The 20,131-nt window shown below is 37.3% G+C and overlaps 2 protein-coding genes across 3 annotated transcripts; both read left to right on the top strand.

Annotated features, from left to right (window-relative positions):
* The first annotated feature begins 2,811 nt into the window (after positions 1 to 2,811).
* Positions 2,812 to 13,434, top strand: LOC126603370 (uncharacterized). Of its 2 annotated transcripts, XM_050270195.1 has the most exons (19): positions 2,818 to 4,609; positions 5,340 to 5,425; positions 5,592 to 5,972; positions 6,054 to 6,137; positions 6,251 to 6,628; positions 7,129 to 7,189; positions 8,581 to 8,680; positions 8,781 to 8,884; positions 8,961 to 9,209; positions 9,354 to 9,601; positions 9,681 to 9,911; positions 9,998 to 10,216; positions 10,398 to 10,451; positions 10,565 to 10,630; positions 10,760 to 10,900; positions 10,986 to 11,039; positions 11,845 to 11,904; positions 12,322 to 12,675; positions 12,781 to 13,434. In XM_050270195.1, exons 1-19 carry the CDS (start codon positions 3,175 to 3,177, stop codon positions 12,946 to 12,948), a joined length of 4,473 nt encoding a protein of 1,490 aa, XP_050126152.1. In that variant the 5' UTR covers positions 2,818 to 3,174; the 3' UTR covers positions 12,949 to 13,434. The 2 variants fall into 2 exon arrangements, 1 of the variants encoding a protein (XP_050126152.1); XR_007616250.1 differs by lacking the exons at positions 10,760 to 10,900; positions 10,986 to 11,039; positions 11,845 to 11,904; positions 12,322 to 12,675; positions 12,781 to 13,434 and having other exon boundaries at positions 2,812 to 4,609; positions 9,998 to 10,313.
* A 499-nt stretch (positions 13,435 to 13,933) lies between these two features.
* LOC126604087 (histone acetyltransferase of the MYST family 1-like) lies at positions 13,934 to 19,515 on the top strand. The gene is made up of 9 exons (XM_050271179.1): positions 13,934 to 14,308; positions 15,358 to 15,446; positions 15,641 to 15,700; positions 16,103 to 16,312; positions 16,478 to 16,546; positions 16,805 to 16,966; positions 17,562 to 17,655; positions 18,503 to 18,645; positions 19,085 to 19,515. The coding sequence occupies exons 1-9, from the start codon at positions 14,002 to 14,004 to the stop codon at positions 19,286 to 19,288; spliced, it is 1,338 nt and encodes a 445-aa protein (XP_050127136.1). The 5' UTR covers positions 13,934 to 14,001; the 3' UTR covers positions 19,289 to 19,515.
* Positions 19,516 to 20,131: the final 616 nt, after the last annotated feature.

Genomic DNA, 20,131 nt, shown 5'->3' on the forward strand with positions numbered 1-20,131 from the left:
ATAGTAGGGTTAATTTTTCTAAAAATTTGAGTAATAGTACATGGGTAATGTTAAGAAAACTAAATTTTTAAACCAAAATTGTAAACCAGATGTGTCACCAATAGAAAATAAATACATTATTCAACATTTAAGTAATAACTCAATCATTAACATCCATATAATTTGGTTTACAAAATTTAGTTTAAAAATTTGGTCTCTCTAACATTATCCATCATATAATAACGGATATGCTTTAACGAATACCAAATTTCTTGGACGAGTGATGAAATTTGTCACAATTTTTAATCTCTTTGTAATTGTATGTATTAAGATTTTAAAATCCCCTTCAATAACAACATGAGAGAGGATCCTCGCCGGATCCTCTTTGTGAGGATTTCGGGGATCCTTCAATCACCTCTGTTCATTGTGCATCTAGTTTTCGTCAAGTACTGTTTATATTCAATTTTAAATAAAAAAATTTACAATAATTTATGACTGCACGATGTACGATGAACGGATGTGATTTGATGATTCGGTGATGATCCTCACTCTGACAACATGGTCAAACCTCTTCATGATTAGCCATTTTTATTATTCTTTTTAAAAAGAAGACAATTGATGGCGAACTTCAATTATTTACCATTTAAAACATGTGAAATACTTAAAAAAAACTTATGTCGCAATTACATGTACGGAAGAGCTAATCATTAAAGTAAGAAAGAAAAAAAGTCATATTTTTACTTCCATAAAATCAAAAGACCTTGAGATTCGGTCTAATTTAATCCCTGCTTCCGATAGGGCCCAACAAGCCTCTTCGAAAGCTCTCAAATATGACACAACTAAAGTAAACACCGTAAGGAAAAATGACACTACCGCTCGATTCTCTCCCGACACTTGGACGAGTGCGTAACCATTTGCCCGTCACCTCCAGATCCATGAGCACCCAATAAACAACACAATCACTTTATAATCAATATCTTCTCTAAAATTAGTTACATTCGATGAAGATTAGTCTCATCCAACAAAATGAAGATCTACTCTAAAGCCATCGAAATGAAGGAAGCAAGTAAACATTTTAGGAACAAAAGACCAGATCCACAACATATCCACTTAAATTCGATACTAATAATGGTACGAAGATCTTAAAATAACTAGGGGAGACAAAACCCTTGCAATGGTGAAAGAAAAATAAAAAACACAACACATAATTAACTAAGAGACATCAGACATCTCTCCACATAAACATGGAGAAGAGAGACTGAGTTATGCACAAAAAATCTCCGCCTAACGTTGCCTAGGCCCCGTCTAGGCGTTAGGCGGCTAGCCATCGTCCTGATTAATGCCTAGGTATTTGAAAATTAAGAAAGATTGCATAGAACTGCTGAGGTGCCCGCCTAGCCTGCCCAAACCCGCCTAAGTTGCGACTCACTTAGACAGAAAATATATAACTTTCATTTTGCATTTTATTTTTCACAATAATTATTAGGGACTTGTTGTATATTTAAATGAACACACATTATATGCTTGTTCCCCATGTTTTCATTATGTTCCAATACTTCATCATATATATATATATATATATTATTATACGTTGTAGTTTATGATGAAATTATATATATTTTAAGTATAAACAAATACTTATATACACGAAATATAATAGATTCACTTAAATCCGTCTATGCCCCACTTAGCCGCCTAGGTGCTAGGCTCCAGCATGCAGTCCTACTAGCGTCTAGCGTCTTTTAGAACCTTATGTATTTTTAGGAGAAAAACCTCTTGGAATCAGAGGATGTTGAAATGAATAAGATATATGTGTTTGGGAGATAGAAATAGATGAGAAAAAAGAACAATTTACCGTGATAATTTTCTTCAGTTATATAGGACATGTGATTTTTCTACGCAAAATTTCTCATATAACACATTGATTAATATAAACATAACAGATGATGACTTTAATCTTATATACAAGGTACTTTTTTTCTAATTCAACTGTTGAAATTGGTGAAATCTTTGTAATTTATTTTAGTGCTTATAAGTAAAACAAAGAGAAGAATGACTATCAATTCTCTTGTTTATATGGTCAAAAGTTAACAAAACAGTAAATGAATTATGAAATCAAAGAACAAACTCTTTTTTCCTTTTTTACAAACTACCTCTTTTTTTTATTTTTTTTATTTTTTATTTTTACAAACTATAGTTTTAGTGAGCTAAATTATTAAATGTTCGGAGTAGAGAATTGGTAAAAATCGAACTTACACCGAAGTTTAGAGAAATGCTAAGGAGCTCTTTTAAAGTGGAATTTTCTATAAACTCTCTAATATATCATAATTTAATGTTAATTTCGGTGCCAATATTATAAAATATAGTGCAAAAAATAAAATTGCAGAGAGTTACGATGAATTCTATTTTTAAGATAGTCACTTATTATTACTTTCAGCCGTGGTGCAAGAAAAAAAGTTAAGAAAGAGGATTGTTGCCATTTAGTACTATGGTCTAATGATATTCTTCTTCATTTATAAATAACATATTTTAATTCGATTCTCGCTAAAGATAAGTTTAAATCATATTGATCTATTTCTATTAGAAAGATAGTATTAAGAGTAGATGGTAACAAATTAAGAATAGCATCTTCGTTTAAAAGCTAAAACTGTGCCAAATTTAGACAATTGACTCGGTGAAAGCCACTCGTCCCTCCTATGAATGAACGCCACGTGTAATGCAGTGCCGCTGTACGAGTTCAAATGTGTAGCGTCACTCCACGCTACAGTGGACCCCACGTATAAATAAAAAAAAAAATCTCCTAAAACGTACCGTCCTCACTCACTCCCTGCAAAAAACAGAGAATCTCTCTCTCCTCTCTCTCTCTAGAAAAAACATTTTTGGAAGAAAAAAACAAAAAAAAAAAAAAAAGGGAAAAAAAGTGATCCTAAAGTATACGAACCAGAATATAACCGTAACCCTAGCCCTATACCAGCCGCGACTCACCTCACCCACCGCCGCTTTCTCTCTCTACCTCTCTCACTCTAAAACGAGTCTTCAAATGAGGGTTAGGGTTTTTTGTTGGCTGCATGTTGGGGATTGGAGAATCATAGGTCGATAATTGGGATTTTTGAGAAATTAGGGTTAGGTTAGGTTTAGGGATAGGATTTTGGCGATGGAATTTATGGTCGGTTGTGGGTCGGGGGGTTGTTGGTGATGACCGGAGGCCGATGTCACGAGAAGAAGATGATGGGTAGGGGTGCGGACGGAGGTTGCGGCACCGAGGAGAGGCCTTGCCCAATTCCTAGGGTTCCGCCCAAAATTCCGGCGACTCAGCCGGAAATTCCCGAGAAGTCGTCGAGCTCTTTGAGAATTGATTTTTTCTCACAGGCTAAGAAGGCGTTGTGTGAGCGCTCGCCTTTTGATGTTGCCGAGGACGGCTCAGCTTCGAGCCTGCCCACCACCTTGCCTAGGGGCTTGGCTAGCTTTTTGTCGAGGCAGTCGGACAGTCGGAAGCGGCATAAGAAGTCGCATGCGGGTGCGGAGAAGAAGAGTTCTCGGCAGAGCGAGAGGTCCCGGTGTAATAACATTTGGGTGGAGACTGAGGATTACTTTAGACCCTTGACATTGCCTGATATCGACGCTTTATTTCAGGTATCTGAGCTTAGTAATTTAGCTTCTCGCAAGTGTTTTTTGATTCCGGTTGTTGGAAATGTTCCAAGGCGGAATGCAAATGAGAACATTAATGCAAATGGAGTTGCTGTCAGTGAGGACGATGCAACTGGTGGCAAGTTAAATAGCGTTGTTGTCAAGGATGAGATTATAAATGGGGGGAATGCAAATGATTCCCATGTTAAGAATGAGAATGCAAACGATGGGGATGCTAATGATGGTGTCGTCAAGGCCGAGTGTGCGAATGATGGGAACGCCAATTCAGTTTTAGTTGAAAACGCGAATGAGAATGATGGAAATGAAAATGGGGTTGTCGAAGACGAGGCCAAGACAGAGAAGGATGAGCATTCCATGGAAATTGATTGTGTGAGAGCTTCTGGGTTGCCTGAGGGGGGAAAGGGTAGTTTAAATTCATATTCTCCCAGTGGTGTTGAGTGGCTTTTAGGATACAGGAATAAGATTTCTTTAACATCAGAGCGCCCGTCAAAGAAGCGGAAGGTTCTGGGTGCTGATGCAGGGTTGGAAAAAGTGCTAATAGCCTCTCCATGTGATGGGAGTTCATCTTTATGCCATTTCTGCTGCATGGGTGATGCAGGCAAAGAGTCAAACCGATTGATTGTCTGTAGTTCTTGTAAGGTTGGAGTTCATCAGAAGTGCTATGGAGTGCTAGAGGATGTAGATGCATCATGGTTATGCTCTTGGTGTAAGCAGAAGACGGATACTAGTGATTCAGTCAAGCCTTGTGTGCTTTGCTCAAAGAAGGGTGGCGCTTTAAAGCCGGTTCTTAAGAGTGTTGAAAATGGTGGATCTATGGATTTTGCTCACTTGTTTTGTTGTCAGTGGATGCCTGAGGTTTATATAGAGGACATAGCAAAGATGGAGCCTATCATAAATGTTGGAGGAATAACTGAAACCCGCAGAAAGTTAATATGTAACATATGCAAGGTGAAGTGGGGCGCTTGTGTTCGATGCAGTCATGGTACTCTTTGTTGCTTTACTGTCTTATCCAATTATCATTTCTGTTTTTGGCTTTCATGCCAGTGGGTGTTTTGGTAATTGCATATATGCTTAATTTTCAATTTAATAGAATTGATAGTTGTCTTGTAACGCAAAAGATACAAAGGTGTTGCCTTGCTGTGTTGCTTCTGTGTTATGGGAAAATGTTAGCAATAATTTTGCTTAGGTAGTTTGTAGGGTCATAATCTTATTATTTATGGGATGTAGCTTCTCCTTCCGCAACTTGCGGTGTACATTCTCTCTCAATCAAACTTAACTTCAATTGGTATTGCAAGTGCAATGTTTTGGCAATCCTACATGGTTGTTCTGTGCCAACGTACTTTGACGTGAGCGAGATAGCCTGTTTAGGTTTTATCTTAATGATCATTTGCATGCTTAAAAAACATCTTAATTATTTTGGTATATTGTGGAATCTCTAGTGTTACTGTAGCTACAAGGTTAATGCATGTTGCATATGGCAGCTTGATTGTTTTACCAGCTTTGTCTGGTTCTGGTTCATATTATTGATGTCTGAGATGTAAAACCTTGTAGAAATGGGGCTTCCATATATTTTTAATTATTGCACATTCTTTAATATTTTTAATTATTGCACATTCTTTAACCTGTCAGATCTTTCAACTACTAAAATATCAATGTTTCGACTTTTGGATTTCATTCACTATATATGTTTTTTCTTTTGGCTTGGGGGTCAGGAACTTGCAGAACTTCGTTTCATCCATTATGTGCAAGGGAGGCAAGACAGAGAATGGAAATTTGGGGAAAATATGGGTGCGATAATGTAAGAGTTTTTTTATGTATGCATTTGAAAAGGGAATTTTTATATTTATGACCATTGCTGACTGCTGTCTAGTATTGCTATGTTTTTCTTGTTTTGTCTTCAAGAGCCAACATATGATTGTGATTAGTCTTTCTGAATATAAATCCCAACTTTGATAAACATTTAGGTTGAGCTGAGGGCATTTTGTTCAAAGCACTCAGAAGTACCAGATAACAGCAACAGTCAATTGGTATCTCCCACTGTCTCAGCTGACAAGAACTCAAATGTCTCCAACCATCTTCCGATGGCATTGTCGGAAAACAAATTAAACAAGTTAAGGATTGGCCCTACAAATGGTGATAAAACTGCAGTCCCTCCAGATATTGTTTCTGACAAATCGGGTGATAGTGAATCACAGGAGATAGTGTTTCCTGTTCCAAGATTAAATTCTGGGCTGACATCAGATGGTGGTGAAGCACAGCCGATGATTGATGCAGGGGCATTTGAGAGAAGCAAAGAGGATGTTAATGCATCTAATTCCCTTAAATTTTCTCTGATTTTGAAGAAGGTAAAGTCTGCTTGTGGTCACTTATTCTCTATAAATTGGGAACTTCATGAGCTTGTTTTAATTTTTTATCTTCTCCTGCAGCTGATTGATAGTGGAAAAGTTAATGTGAAGGATGTGGCATTGGACATTGGCCTCTCACCTGATTCCTTATCTGCTTCACTTGCTGTAATGCGAACTAAAGAATTAGTTTCTATGTTTCTGATTGGTTTCTAAAATATTTTTAGCATGTCTGGTGCTTTCTTAAAATTTTTCCTTGTGATGTAATGTCTTGCCTGCAGGATCATACCATGGCGCCTGATGTGCAAAGCAGAATAGTTAAATGGCTTAGAGACCATTCTAACTTGGATTTAAAGCAGAAAAATGGGAAAATGAAATTGAGATCAGCAATTTCATCCATAACTGAGTTTGGGGGTTCTGATGGTTCTGAAGCTGCTTCATTATCAGATTCTGATATGGCAGATGTAGCTGTTAAGTCAGTACCCCCACGGAGAAGAACCAAAAGTAGTATTAGGATTTTGAAGGATAAAAAAGTAATAAGCTCATCCGAGGGGACCTGTAATGACAATGGCACATTGGACAAGATTAAGGTTGATCAACCCATCATTGATGAACAGGAAAATTTAAGTAAAGCGTCTGTTCCTGATCCTGTTGAGAAGGTAATTAATTACTTGAGAGAAGGTTGTACAAGCGTTCTGACTACTAGTGTAATCTGATTGCTTGGTGTTAGTACCTTATGATGGAAGGGCCTTATTTGTAAATATTGATTCTGATTTGGCTAAGTAAGTTTAATTCATGAGGTTTGCAATAAGCTCAAGAAAGCCAGCTTCCTTGGCTTCCACAAGGACATGCTTTCTCTGTTATAGTATGCACTGTTAAATGGTTTGGGTATAGTGGTGGAGGTTAGTTTACTTGTAGGTTTAGTTGAAGTGAGTATGCTTAAGGTTACATGGGGTTTGAGCTTTATGGATGTTATAATGTACTTTTTAGAATAATAATGTTGAAAGTGTTTATTTTGTTTTTAAATGGAATTTCTCTGTAGTTATGGCTCTGTATACTAAAGTGTGGCTTGAATAAATACCTCTCTCTCTTCCCCCACCCTCTGGGTGTTCTTTCCTACCCCAAGCATTCATTACTAAGATATTTCTAGGTTTTGCAGAATCTGACGGAGGCCAATGTGGTTCAAAATTCTTTGCTGACACATTCACCCAGATCAGAAGGTACTTTTCTCCGTTTCTGCTGGTTAGATGTCTCAAGTATGGTTGAAGGCGGTGGTTGTTCATGTGCATGTTGATTGCCTAGGGAAGACTTCTAATTTCTGGTTCTGGGGAGATCCATATTAGGTGCACATAGCCAATTTCATAATAGGGTCCTATAAATCTTAATTTATAGATGGAAATATTATCTGGATGGTTTGGAGTATCCTTGACTAGGAGTTAGGAAGAGTTCTTATCCCATTGTTGAATGTTTTGGAAGTACATTTGCATACCTGTACAGGATTTGGATAGGCTTTGTTAGTTTGATTGTAATTTTTCCTTTCACGATTTTTGTTCTGTATATTCTGTTGTACCAATAGTTTATATATAAATTAACAGGTTCATTTTTCATTGGTCTGTATTAAATTTTACCTTTCTGTCACCCCTGCCTTATTTAAGCTCACAATCAAATTGTTATTGTCTTCCTCTTATCAGAAAGAAAAAGAAATTACTGCCTTTCTAGTTCTAAATTATCTTAATTTACTGATAGATGTTAACTTTACATTGGTCATGATTACCGTGCAACTTTTGCTATCACCAGCAGTGAAGGCTAAGGAATGGAATGACTTGTGTTGAGGTAGTCAGTATATGAAGGACGACAGAGCTGTCGTTATGCTTTGATGATTATGTAGTTTGTGTGAAATGCCTCTACTGTGCATTGTCAAGTTAAAAGTTCTGTGTTTTGGGTGACAGTTACTCTGTTCAAACAACTTTGGAATTTGGATACATGAGAAACTGCTGTTTCTTCAAGTTCCAAGTTGACTTCATTTAAGAATATTCTGTTGTACATTTAGAGGAATACTAAACAGCATAAAAGTGTAGACAATAATGACCGAAAAATAAGATAATGGTGTTGGTGTGGAAGTTATAGTGCATAAATAGGAAACCGTGACACAATTCCAGAACATAACCTTTTTAATAGATTTCATTAGGATCTACGTGTGCATGACCAACCAGTGTTCTTTGGTTTACAATTGTACTTTGTAGATGTAATTTTGTTTCCCGAAGTGCCTTAAAGTAACTTTATTGAAGTTGAACTGGCTCACTTTGTAACTGCATCATAACTTGTTTGAGGGGCTCAGAAAATATTTTTTTTAAACTGTGTTGCTATTGCGGTCTGCTTTTCTTCCCCCAATATCTGTTGTTCTATTTGCTCTGTTTGTCTGGAGATGAGGAATTACTACACTGTTATTGTATTTTTAATTGGGTCTGTTAGCACAGTTTCTTTCTAGCTCCATAAGTTTGATGTCGTCTTTGTATTTGTTCTAGTCTTCTGTGTTTCATGCATAAATGACCCTCACAGCATTGGAGAAGTTTTTGGTGTATTTTGACTTAAAATGTTGTATGGTGGGCAGGTCTTTCATCTAAACCCTTGAATTGCAGCCCTTTGCAAATGGGTCAAGAGCAGTTGGCTACTATTCCTTTGCAGGGCACCTCAGTCGTTCCTGAATTGAAGTGAGTTTTTTTTTTGTTGTTGTAATTCTTTCTTTTTTTGTGTTTCCATGTTGCGATTTGATGATAGCTATTCTGAATCTTACAAATGCATGGTTGGCAGTAAATCTGTGACTGAAGAAGTTCCTGGTTGTTATGTCCATCCGTATATTGAAAATAAGTTGTTGGAGATGCAGACCAGGGTGTCCTTAGAAAATCCAATATACGGTATTGATACAAATTTATTTATTTTTGTTTACATTATGTTGTTATGGTTGAGTTTGACATGTAGTTTATTTGGCAGGTTCAAGTGATGGAGTAATCTCACGTATGGAGGCATCTTCTCATGCCAGTGTTTGCTGTAATCACCAAAATAAGCATCCAAAATGCTGTGATATGATATGTAAGTCTGATGAGATGAATCTAGAACAGTTGGTAAAGGCTCAAGAAATGGGAGTTCTAGAAATGTCTCCAGAGGATGAAGTGGAAGGAGAACTCATTTATTACCAGCATAGGTTGCTCAACAATGCAATTGCAAGAAAGCATTTTACTGGTATATGCAGTGCACTTCAGTCTTCCGTTTTGTAACTTTAGTTTTATTCTCACTGCTGCCTCTAATTGAGGCATGCAAAACTGTCATTTGATGTCGTATATTGATATGACTATTAACTTCTGTTGTATATACATTCTCTTGCAGATAATTTAGTATCTTATGTTGCAAAGAGTCTTCCATTGGACATTGATGCAGCACGGAGGCAAAAATGGGATGCTGTACTTGTTAACCAGTATCTTTGTGAGCTTAGGGAGGCAAAGAAGCAGGGTAGGAAGGAGAGACGGCATAAAGAAGCCCAGGCTGTGCTAGCAGCTGCAACTGCTGCTGCTGCAGCCTCTTCTAGGGTTTCATCATTTAGGAAAGATGCCCTTGACGAATCTTCCCATCAGGAGGTTAATGATTATCTTATTTTTTCAACAAATGTTGGCTCTTTGTGGTCATTTATTTACTTTGTCATTTTATTCCTTGTAGAATGTGACGAAGTTGAATACTTCTAGTGGGAGGTCCAGTTTTTCCTCACAGATGATGCCGCGGCCGAAAGAGACATTTCCGAGAGTGGCTGTTCCCAGGATTTCGTTGGAAAAACACTCTGGTTTTGTTCAATCAGTCACTGATTTTTCCAAAGAACATCCTAGATCTTGTGACATCTGCAGACGTTCTGAAACGTTGTTAAACCCGATCTTAGTCTGTTCTAGTTGCAAGGTACTCTTGCCTTTCTTATGGGCTTACTTTAAAGACACTTGTTACTCTGCTTGGTTTATGACTGATAGCCAAGCTCTTTTTTACAGGTTGCCATTCACTTGGATTGCTATCATAGAACTAGAGAATCCGCAGGTCCATGGTATTGTGAATTATGTGAAGAACTGTCATCATCTCGTGGAGCTGGTGCACCTGTCAATTTTTGGGAGAAAGATCATTTTGTTGCAGAATGTGGTTTATGTGGTGGAAAAACAGGTGCATTTAGGAAGTGTTCTGATGGTAAATGGGTTCATGCCTTCTGTGCCGAGGTAGAATTTTCTGACAGAATGTGGTTTATGTGGTGGAAAAACAGGTGCATTTAGGAAGTGTTCTGATGGTAAATGGGTTCATGCCTTCTGTGCCGAGGTAAAATTTTCTGACACACAAGTGATGTCAATTAATTTTTTATTGCTTAAATAAATTGATATTATTTGCTGTTTCATTTTGTAGTGGATCTTCGAGTCAACATTCCGAAGGGGGCAAGTATCTCCCATTGAGGGAATGGTATGTGTATGTGTGATGTGCTGGTAGTTGTAATGTTGGAACAATTTAGATTGTTATGTTTCATTTGGTAGTTGTAATGTTCCAGCAATTATGACATTGTCATTGAATGCCAGGAGACGATTTCTAAGGGGCTGGATTTTTGTGTTAGCTGCCGACGCAAATGTGGTGTCTGTATAAAAGTAAGAGTTTGACCATTTCTTTTTCCCTCGTGATATTATCCTTTAGTGGTAATGTGGTGGAAATGTGTTTTTTTTTATGTTTAATAATTAGGAAACTGATTGTCAGGCACCTGTATTATTTGTCTGCAGTGTAACTATGGCAATTGTCAGTCAACATTTCATCCCTCATGTGCTAGAAGTTCTGGTTTTTACATAAATGTGAAAACTGTCGGTGGAAAGATCCAACACAAGGCATACTGTGAAAAGCATAGTGTTGAGCAGAGGACAAAGGTCTATATCTATCACTCAAAGCCTCCATCTTTTAGGTGGTTGATGAGTTGTTTTGTTCATTTTCTTGGATTCTGAATTTATGCAGGCTGAAACACAAAAACATGGAACTGAGGAGTTAGAGAACCTCAGGAAAATCAGAGTAAGTGTTATTCTTGTGTTTGTTTTTGGGGTGTGATATCCACATACCTTTTTTTACTTCTCACACACCCTTCTAATTTTCGGCCGTCAGATCGGATGAATTAAAGAAGATCAATGGATCGAAATTAACAAAAAGTGTGTGGGAAGTAAAAATGGGTGTGGATAGCACATCCCTTGTTTTTTCTTCATCTCTATATATACAGGGGGAGGGAAAAAATCGTGAAACATTCAAAAATTTCTCTTTTAACGAAAAGCCCTTTTTAAAGGTATAGTGAATAGTGCCCAGTTAAAGGTTAAAATGTGGTTTTTCGTTAAAAGTGAAATTACCGGGAGTGTTTTGTTAAAACTCCCTAAAAAAAAAGAAAAGATTATATTTTTAATTTAACATAAAACAGGCCAATGTATGTTCTTATAGGAGTGGTTGAAATAATATCTTTTAAACCCTCACCCGACTGCCAATGCTTGGTTCTCTTGAGTGACTGACCAGGAGTGGCTTGGCTAAAGGAAACCACTTGAACGCTAAAAGCTTATTCAAGACGTGATTAGTTGGAACTTGGAACTGTTAGTGTGACCTGTGTAGCATACAGTTCACATGTGCAAATGTGTTGGAAATGTTGGGGTTTTAAATTCGTACTTTTAAATAACAATTTGATGTATCATTGTAGTCTTTAGGTATTGTAATTTTGAAAGTATTTGTCCCTTAGTGGCGTCGTGTTTTGCAATTTAGTTCTCATATCTCAACTTGTGTTTATTTGTTTGATGAACCAAAATGCCTTGTTGGTTATGACATGAATAATTTGTTGCAGGTTGAACTAGAGAGGGTACGCCTACTTTGTGAAAGAATCGTCAAACGAGAAAAAGTAAAGGTGAGGCATTTCCAAGGTTGTGTACATGGTTTTGATGTTTGCTTGGTATGTATTATTGGCACCATGGTTTTCATATGGCTCTCCAACCTTGAGGTTCGAAAATAGGTTGTCTTTCACCTTTAGCTCATTGTTGCATCCATGGGAAGCAGTGACTTCCTAGACTACATATGGGCCAGTATGACCCACATGAAAATGTTACCTGGTGCATCTTTAGCATTGTTGGCTCTCAGTAGGAAATTGGGACATATATATATAGAATGACAATGGAGCTGGACTAGCCTCATTAGCCACATAATTTTACTTGAACTGTTTATAGCTCTGATTGTCTAAACTTGCATAATTTCGGTCACATGTATTTCTAAGATACTCTACCCATCTGTTGGAGGAATTAATGCTGAAGGTTTCTTTTGAATGCAGAGGGAACTGCTCATTTGTTCACATGACCTTCTTGCTGTGAGGAGAGATCACGTTGCTCGGTCCGTGCTTGTTAATAGTCCTTTCTTGCCACCTAATGTTAGTTCTGAATCAGCTACAACATCTCTTAATGACGTGACTGTGGATAGTACAATTTCTGTGAAGCGGCAAAGAGTTCCTATAACTATTGACAACGACCAGAAAACAGATGATGACAGCTCCACATCGCAAAACCATTCTACCAAAAGCCTTCCGGAGAGGCCACAACTTTCTGAGAAACAGATTCCATGCAGAGCTTCAAGTGCTGCCACCTGTAATCTTTTGGAAGATGGAGGATGGAGGTCAAAATCTAGGAAGGTATTTTACATTTTGCATACCTATGGTTATACACGCGCATATTTCTAGAATAAGCACACTAGGGCCTATATAATAGAACTGACTGTAAACCTTAACAACTCACAGCATGCTGAGACATTTGAGAAAGAACTGGTAATGACATCGGATCAAGCATCGATGAAAAATATGAAATTACCGAAAGGATATGCATATGTTCCTGCTGATTGCATTCCCAACGAGAAGCAGATCAACCAGGATTCTTGTTCTGGTGAACAACCGCAAGGAGATGGGTAGTGTCAGAAAACTTGCGTCCTGTGTGTTAATCTGCCTTGGGGAGCGCAAACGTACCCAGAGAGGAAAGAGTATTCTCTGCCCTCCAGCCCAGGCATCACATTGCCCTTGCTGGAAACCGCCACGATGATTGGTTTCAAAAAGGAAACAGCCGGATGAGAGGAGGATAGGTTACCGCCTTGTACTTAAAGAAGTCACATCCAGGTTCTGGAAGTGTGTAAGTTTTGGCGTCGTTGTTGTATATTCTGGTGAGAGTTAAGTGTACAGTGGGTGAGTTTATTCCATTTACATGTATTAGAAGAAGGCAGGCAAGGATTTTCCATGTCTTGTGTTAGGATTAAAGAGAAGCTCTCTGCCTCTGCTTGTAAACCGGTGTACAAGAAATGAAAGCATATCACCTGCTCTGTACAGTTATTGTATATATCCTCCTCACAATACCCATCCCCCTAATGTAAACACCACAATTCTTATCAATGTCTTTTGTTCGTATATTTTGCTGTTCAACATATCGGGGGAACTAATATTTCCAGATTAGTTTTTCACGTGGAATCCCTTATCCCTAAAGAGCAACTTCATCCTACGAAGGCAATTTATTAATTTTTTACCTGAATTTTATTTAAAGTAACAAAGATAAAACACGGGAGATTTTTTTAATTTGCCGTGAATACGATTAGGTTCATTTAAGTATCATTGTTTAAGTAGTTGGATACTTGAAATAGTTTTCAACTATTTATATTATGTCAACTATTTATATTATGACAGTTGATATACTAGATTCATAAAACATGTAGCTTACAAATTAAAAAAAAAAAAAAGAACAATTGGGTTCGGTTCGGTATCAAGAGCGAATTGATACCAAACTGAAATACAAAAAAAGGGTTTGCATTCTGTACCGAACTGACCGGTTTTTTTCCGGTTCGGTCCGAGTTCGATTTTCGGTTTATTATGCCCGGGCTTAATATTCCCATCCCATGTTATACGGCCCATTCCTTTTCCTGGTAATCCCGGGTCCAATAAAATTTGGTGCCAACATTACCAGAGCTTCTTTTGGCCATAATGGGTTCGATAGGAACACCGCCTAGTGCGGAGAACGCCTCTGCCACCACTAACCCGGCCACCGCCGCATGCGACGCCGATAGAAAGCCTCAGGCCGGCGATGGATACCAACCTTTGGCCAACGAAATGACGCCGGAGTCGGAATTTATGAAAAAGCGCAAGTCGTCGATGCTTCCTTTGGAAGTCGGCACGCGCGTCATGTGCCGGTGGAGGGACAACAAGTACCACCCCGTGAAGGTCATCGAACGACGGAGAGTGCATTGCGGTGGGCCCAACGACTACGAGTATTACGTCCACTACACTGAGTGTAAGATCAATTTCCTTGTTGCCTGCTCAATTTGCGAATTAGGGTTAGGGTTTGATTTCTCTTAATTTCTGTCGTTTATCTGAATTTAGAGTGTCTTGTTTGCTAGTATGCGGTCCGGGTTGGCTGGTTGTATTGATAATTTGATAGACACCTTAAATTTGGAAACTTGCTGAGTTTTCAACTGGGCCAGCAATCAAATTTGGGATTAGGGCTCCATAGGGTTGAGGTGTACGTGAAATGAGAACTTTCCTTCAAGTCCGCAGCATAATCTCTTAAAATGACGCGGTAGTAGAGAATTTGACAAAGTGATACGTTACAATGTAGAGTGACATAAAATGATGAGCATTATAGGTTTGCTAAGAAAAACTTGAGGAGTAATATGAATGTACATTTTCTGCGATGTTGAAAAGGTAGTTGCTAAACGTATGTTTGTCCTGTTAATGGGATATGTTTTATGATTATTGGTGATGGAGGATTGTGAGGCCTTTTATTAGAAATAACAAAAAATATATAAAAAACTTGGTGCATGGGATTTCATGAGGTAGGATTAATCATGAGTCACACACAGACACAAAACTTTTTTATAAAGTCATTTCTATGTGTGCATTTTAGAGGTCGCACTTGGTGCGATGGCAAGTGCCTTCGCCCATGAGTGGTAGGTCTCGGGTTCGAGACTTGGGAGTAGCCTCTCCATAAATGGGGGTAAGGCTAGCCGACATTCACCTCTCTCAGACCCTGCGTAAAGCGGGAGCCTTGTGCACTGGGTACGACCTTTATTTCTATGTGTGCATTTTGTTGTTTGATTCTCGTAAAAGTCAGCGTTTGATATCATGGAAAATCTATTTTTTATACATTATAGTAGAATAGGGTAATAAGCTTACTGATTGCAGTTACTGTTATAAAAATTTACTTTTGGATAAGCTCCATCAGGTGATTATTTATTTAGTTTTCAACATCTTATACTGGGGGTATTGTAATTAAATTATTCAGTTATGATCTTAAAGAAATATTTTTTCTGATGCTGTTGTTATGTTTGTTCCTTGTGTCAGTCAATAGGAGGCTTGATGAGTGGGTGAAACTTGACCAACTAGATCTTGATTCAGTAGAGGCTGTAGTTGATGAGAAAGTGGAGGACAAGGTAATGTGTCGTTCCTCATTGTCAACCCTTATTGAATTTCCAAGCGTTTTCCTTAGTGATAATGTTTAGGATTGTGATAAGAAAATCCTGCTATTTATGAAGATGACCTGTATTTTCCCCTTCATTTGCTTGTGCCATACCTTTATAGATTCAAAATATCCTATGCTAATATTTCACATGTATGGGTTTCTTAGGTTACAAGCTTGAAAATGACTCGTCATCAGAAGCGGAAGATCGACGAGACACATGTAGAGGTATGCACTGATTAGAATAATTATTTGTTCTTGTTTTTCTTGCTGCATAACCCTGTTGTTTGGATTAAAACATAGTGCACTTATATCCATCACTTTTGTTTTGACTGACAACCGAATTTAATAGTCTACATCATTCATGTTTCTCAATTGAATCAATTCTTATGCCTCTCTCTCTTTCACACACACACACACACACAAATTTGGGTACAGACGTGCACAACATACTCAACAACAACCTAGCTAAGTTTTTTGTGTAAAAGGTTTTGACCTTACTTTATAGTGACAGCGGGGTTTTATATGAGGAAGGGCATTAGTTAGGTTCGGCAAATGCTTGTGCATTTATTTGAAGATGTTTCAGATTTTGTAAATTTATGGTCTAAAGGTGTTCCTGCAATTCTATAGGGCCATGAGGAACTTGATGCTGCCAGCTTGCGTGAACATGAAGAGTTTACAAAAGTGAAAAATATAGCAACCATAGAACTTGGAAGATATGAAATTGAGACATGGTACTTCTCCCCCTTTCCACCAGAATATAATGACTCTTTGAAGCTGTACTTTTGTGAGTTCTGCCTCAATTTCATGAAGCGCAAAGAACAGCTTCAAAGGCATATGGTGAGCTGTGCCTCAATTTTTTTCCCTTTCTTACTGTAGCTTTCCTGTTAATAGTTTCTGCTGTAGTGAACCTGGAATATCTTTCATTCATGATTAAATTTACTGTAGTCGACTGTTTCTGTTATTAACATACTAACTTATATATTTTTCTGTTTGCATATGTAGAGGAAATGCGATCTCAAGCATCCCCCTGGTGATGAGATATACCGAAGTGGTACACTTTCTATGTTTGAGGTTAGTTGCATAGTTTGTGCACAACATCTCCGTGATGGTTTCAAAAGAAAACCTTGTTAATTTTCTGAAGTTATGTTGTTTCAAAAGTTGCAATTTGAAGTTGACTCTGCTTTGAAAATAAAGAACTCTCTCATTGTATATTCTGTTTTCATGCATATTTTAATTTTTTTTTCTGCAAGTCTTTGGAACTTTTGGTCGTGTTCAATATTGAATTTGTGGCTGATATGACTATTTTTTTGCTTAAATGTATTGAATCAGGTTGATGGAAAAAAGAACAAGGTTTATGGGCAGAATCTTTGTTATTTGGCGAAATTGTTTCTTGATCACAAGACCCTGTATTATGATGTTGACCTCTTTCTGTTTTATATTTTATGTGAATGTGATGATCGTGGATGCCATATGGTTGGATATTTTTCCAAGGTAATATTTTTACCGTCCTTATATTTTTACATTGAAGAAGCAAGAAAAAATTGTATTAGAATTCAATTCATGAAGTATCATCTTTCTGTGTGAACTTTTTTATTGAATGAGTAATGGATGTGTTTGTAGCCTGCTTGCTTCCCTTGTGTAACTTTGTTCTGATACCGTAACATCGTTTTTACGATTTCTTTCTGCATTACCTTGAAGTTTTATATCTTTTATTACCTTGAGTTATATATAGCCTTTCTAATGACTCAAATAAACTTCTGAATATCTGTATTTGTGTGTATATATGACTTGGTGTATGCTGCTCATGGATTTAAATGTGAAACCAGGTTTTATTTCATTTGTAATAAACTTTTGATTATGAGGGTGCTAAATTAGCATTTGGATACAGGTTCTAGTTGGTATAAAATTAGAATTTGTCTGTTCTCCCATGTTGCAAACTTAGACATATGAAAGTGTTCATATGGTTCTGAAGTGACTGAAGAATTTTCTGTATTTCCAGTTTTTTGTTAGATTATTTTGCCTTGGTTCATCTCTGTGTTATCCTAAAACGTCAATATATCTAATTATGTGATTTATTGTGATGCAGGAAAAACATTCAGAGGAATCTTATAACTTGGCATGTATACTCACCCTTCCTCCATATCAAAGAAAAGGCTATGGAAAATTTTTGATTGCCTTTTGTAAGCTCTGCACTTACTTTCTTTATTTGTTCTGCTGTATTTCCTGTGTCTCTGTTCTGTCTAGAGAATTTCTGACTTTACTATGATAGTCTTTGCAATATTTTTGAATTGTGTTGTACCATTGTAGACAGACATCTATTATAGGTATATGCCCCTTTAAGGTTTTTAAAATATCCTTCTATAGTCCGGCAATGAGATGCAGTTGTAGATTGTGGAAGACCGTACTAGGCAAAAATTTCATTATTTATATACTGTATAGTACTATCTAAAGCTCTCTAACTACCCAATTGTTTCAGTAGTAAGAAATTGACCAAGTAGAAGAACTGCAAACCTCAAATTCCCTACTTATCTGTACATTTGCAGTTGCTTTTCCATATAAATCTTCTCTTGCAAAGAAATTAAAGGGCCTCTAATTGAATTCATGGACTCTATAACCTGGTATCTAATTGTTCCCTATACTGAATCTTCAAAGCCTTCATATAAATAACATGGAGCACTTTGGTCATTGCCTAGGTGATAAACCTGCTATCCAACTATTTCCACATTATGTGATCAGTTGTGTCACTTCTTGTCCCTAAGAACTTTTTAGTCTCGTAGAATTGAGCCAATAGGGGTACACATACTTATGCAGTAAGTGCACTGCTGTAATTATAATGGGTTAATCTGATGAATAGACTGCTGCTGACTCTGGTGTATAATAGGCCTCATAAGACAAGTCTTGCCTTCTGTCAATCATTGAGATCAATTTTTGGACTGATGTCAACTTTTATGATTTGGTTGTGTTATTTATCCTTATTTGGATAATTTTTGCCGGTAACAGTTACTAATGTTATCAAACATGATGCAGCATATGAACTCTCAAAGAAAGAAGGTAAAGTTGGCACGCCTGAAAGACCCCTCTCTGACCTAGGATTGCTGAGTTATAGAGGGTACTGGACCCGGGTGCTTCTCGACATCTTGAAAAAGCACAAGGGAAATATTTCAATCAAGGTGAGCATCTCCAAGTCTTTAGTTAAACCAAAGATTGTCCACCCGTCGTATAATTGCTGCTTAACTCTATGCTGATAATGGTTTAAGTGTTTTGCGCTTTGCATGGAAGCTGTTACTCAAGATTAGACCAACCAATTATCCACAACCTCTGAATGGGATTTTGCACGATATGAAGTAAACCCAAATACTTAGAGTTGCATACTGGATTTATCTTCGGACAATTTAAGCACCCTTTAGTGTGGGTTTGTATTTCAACCAGTAGAGATTCCTAATAGTGTGCATTGACGCTTGGAGATTATTGTTCAGTTCCATTCCAGAAAAATATGTATGACATTCACGGTGGAAAGTAAAAAAGGGAAAAGGTTTATCATATCACTATCTGATGCCATATGGTTTTTACTGAGTTTTTTTGGAACATATCGTATGTTTTGCCATGCAGGAGCTTAGTGACATGACAGCCATCAAGGCAGAGGATATATTGAACACCCTTCAGAGTCTTGAATTGATACAGTACAGGAAAGGGCAGCATGTCATCTGTGCAGACCCAAAGGTCCTGGATCGGCATCTAAAAGCAGCCGGTCGTGGGGGCCTCGAAGTCGATGTTAGCAAACTGATCTGGACGCCATATAAAGAACAAGGGTGATCATTCGCAGTCCGTGTCAATCAAAACCTGTAAACTTGCTCCTGCTTGTATAAATATAGATTTAGGCATCAAAACATGATTTGAACTTGAATGGCTTGTGTTGTTGACATGAATAACTTGTTGCTTAGGGCAATATTGTCACTTGCTTATTGTCGCTTGTAACAATGTGTATCGACAACATTCACTAGTATGGTAATGGATGCATTGATCTGCTGATTGTTTTTTTCTCTTTTTTTTGCCCTTTTGGGTTCACTTTGCTGCACATGCAAAGGTAAGGGCAATTATAAATTTTTATTTTTGTCGGTGGGTTGCCAACCAACCATGTACTTGTGACTCAAATTTTGAAAATTAGCTTTGTTTTGGACTACGTAACGAGTTTACTGTTACGTTCTCTGTCAATAAAATAATGTGTATATTTGTTAACATTTAATGTCTTATTATTAGATTGGAATGTCATGTCCGATGAACTCGTTCTATATAAGTTGCTCTCTTATTTATGTTGAGCCATGCCATAGCTTTGTGTAAAAAATCTTAAATACAAATTGTTTGTTATAATCTCTACATTCGAGGCTTATCATACAAGAAAACAGATAATATTCTCTCACACTTTCTATTTTATCTCTTTCTATAAAAAAAAAATTAATATAAAATGTTGACGTGGTTTAATCGTAACTATTCAAATAAGTGAAGAGAAAATAGACGAAAAAAAAAATTAGAGAGAATCCTACTCCCTCTCCCACCATCTTAGTCTTTTCTGTAGAAGTAAATAGTAAATTTCACCATCAAAATCTTCAAGACAACACAATTACGAGGAACAGTTACTTCAATTTCTGTAAACAAACA

Source organism: Malus sylvestris, chromosome 15 (genome assembly GCF_916048215.2).
Source record: "Malus sylvestris chromosome 15, drMalSylv7.2, whole genome shotgun sequence".
NCBI lineage: Eukaryota > Viridiplantae > Streptophyta > Magnoliopsida > Rosales > Rosaceae > Malus > Malus sylvestris.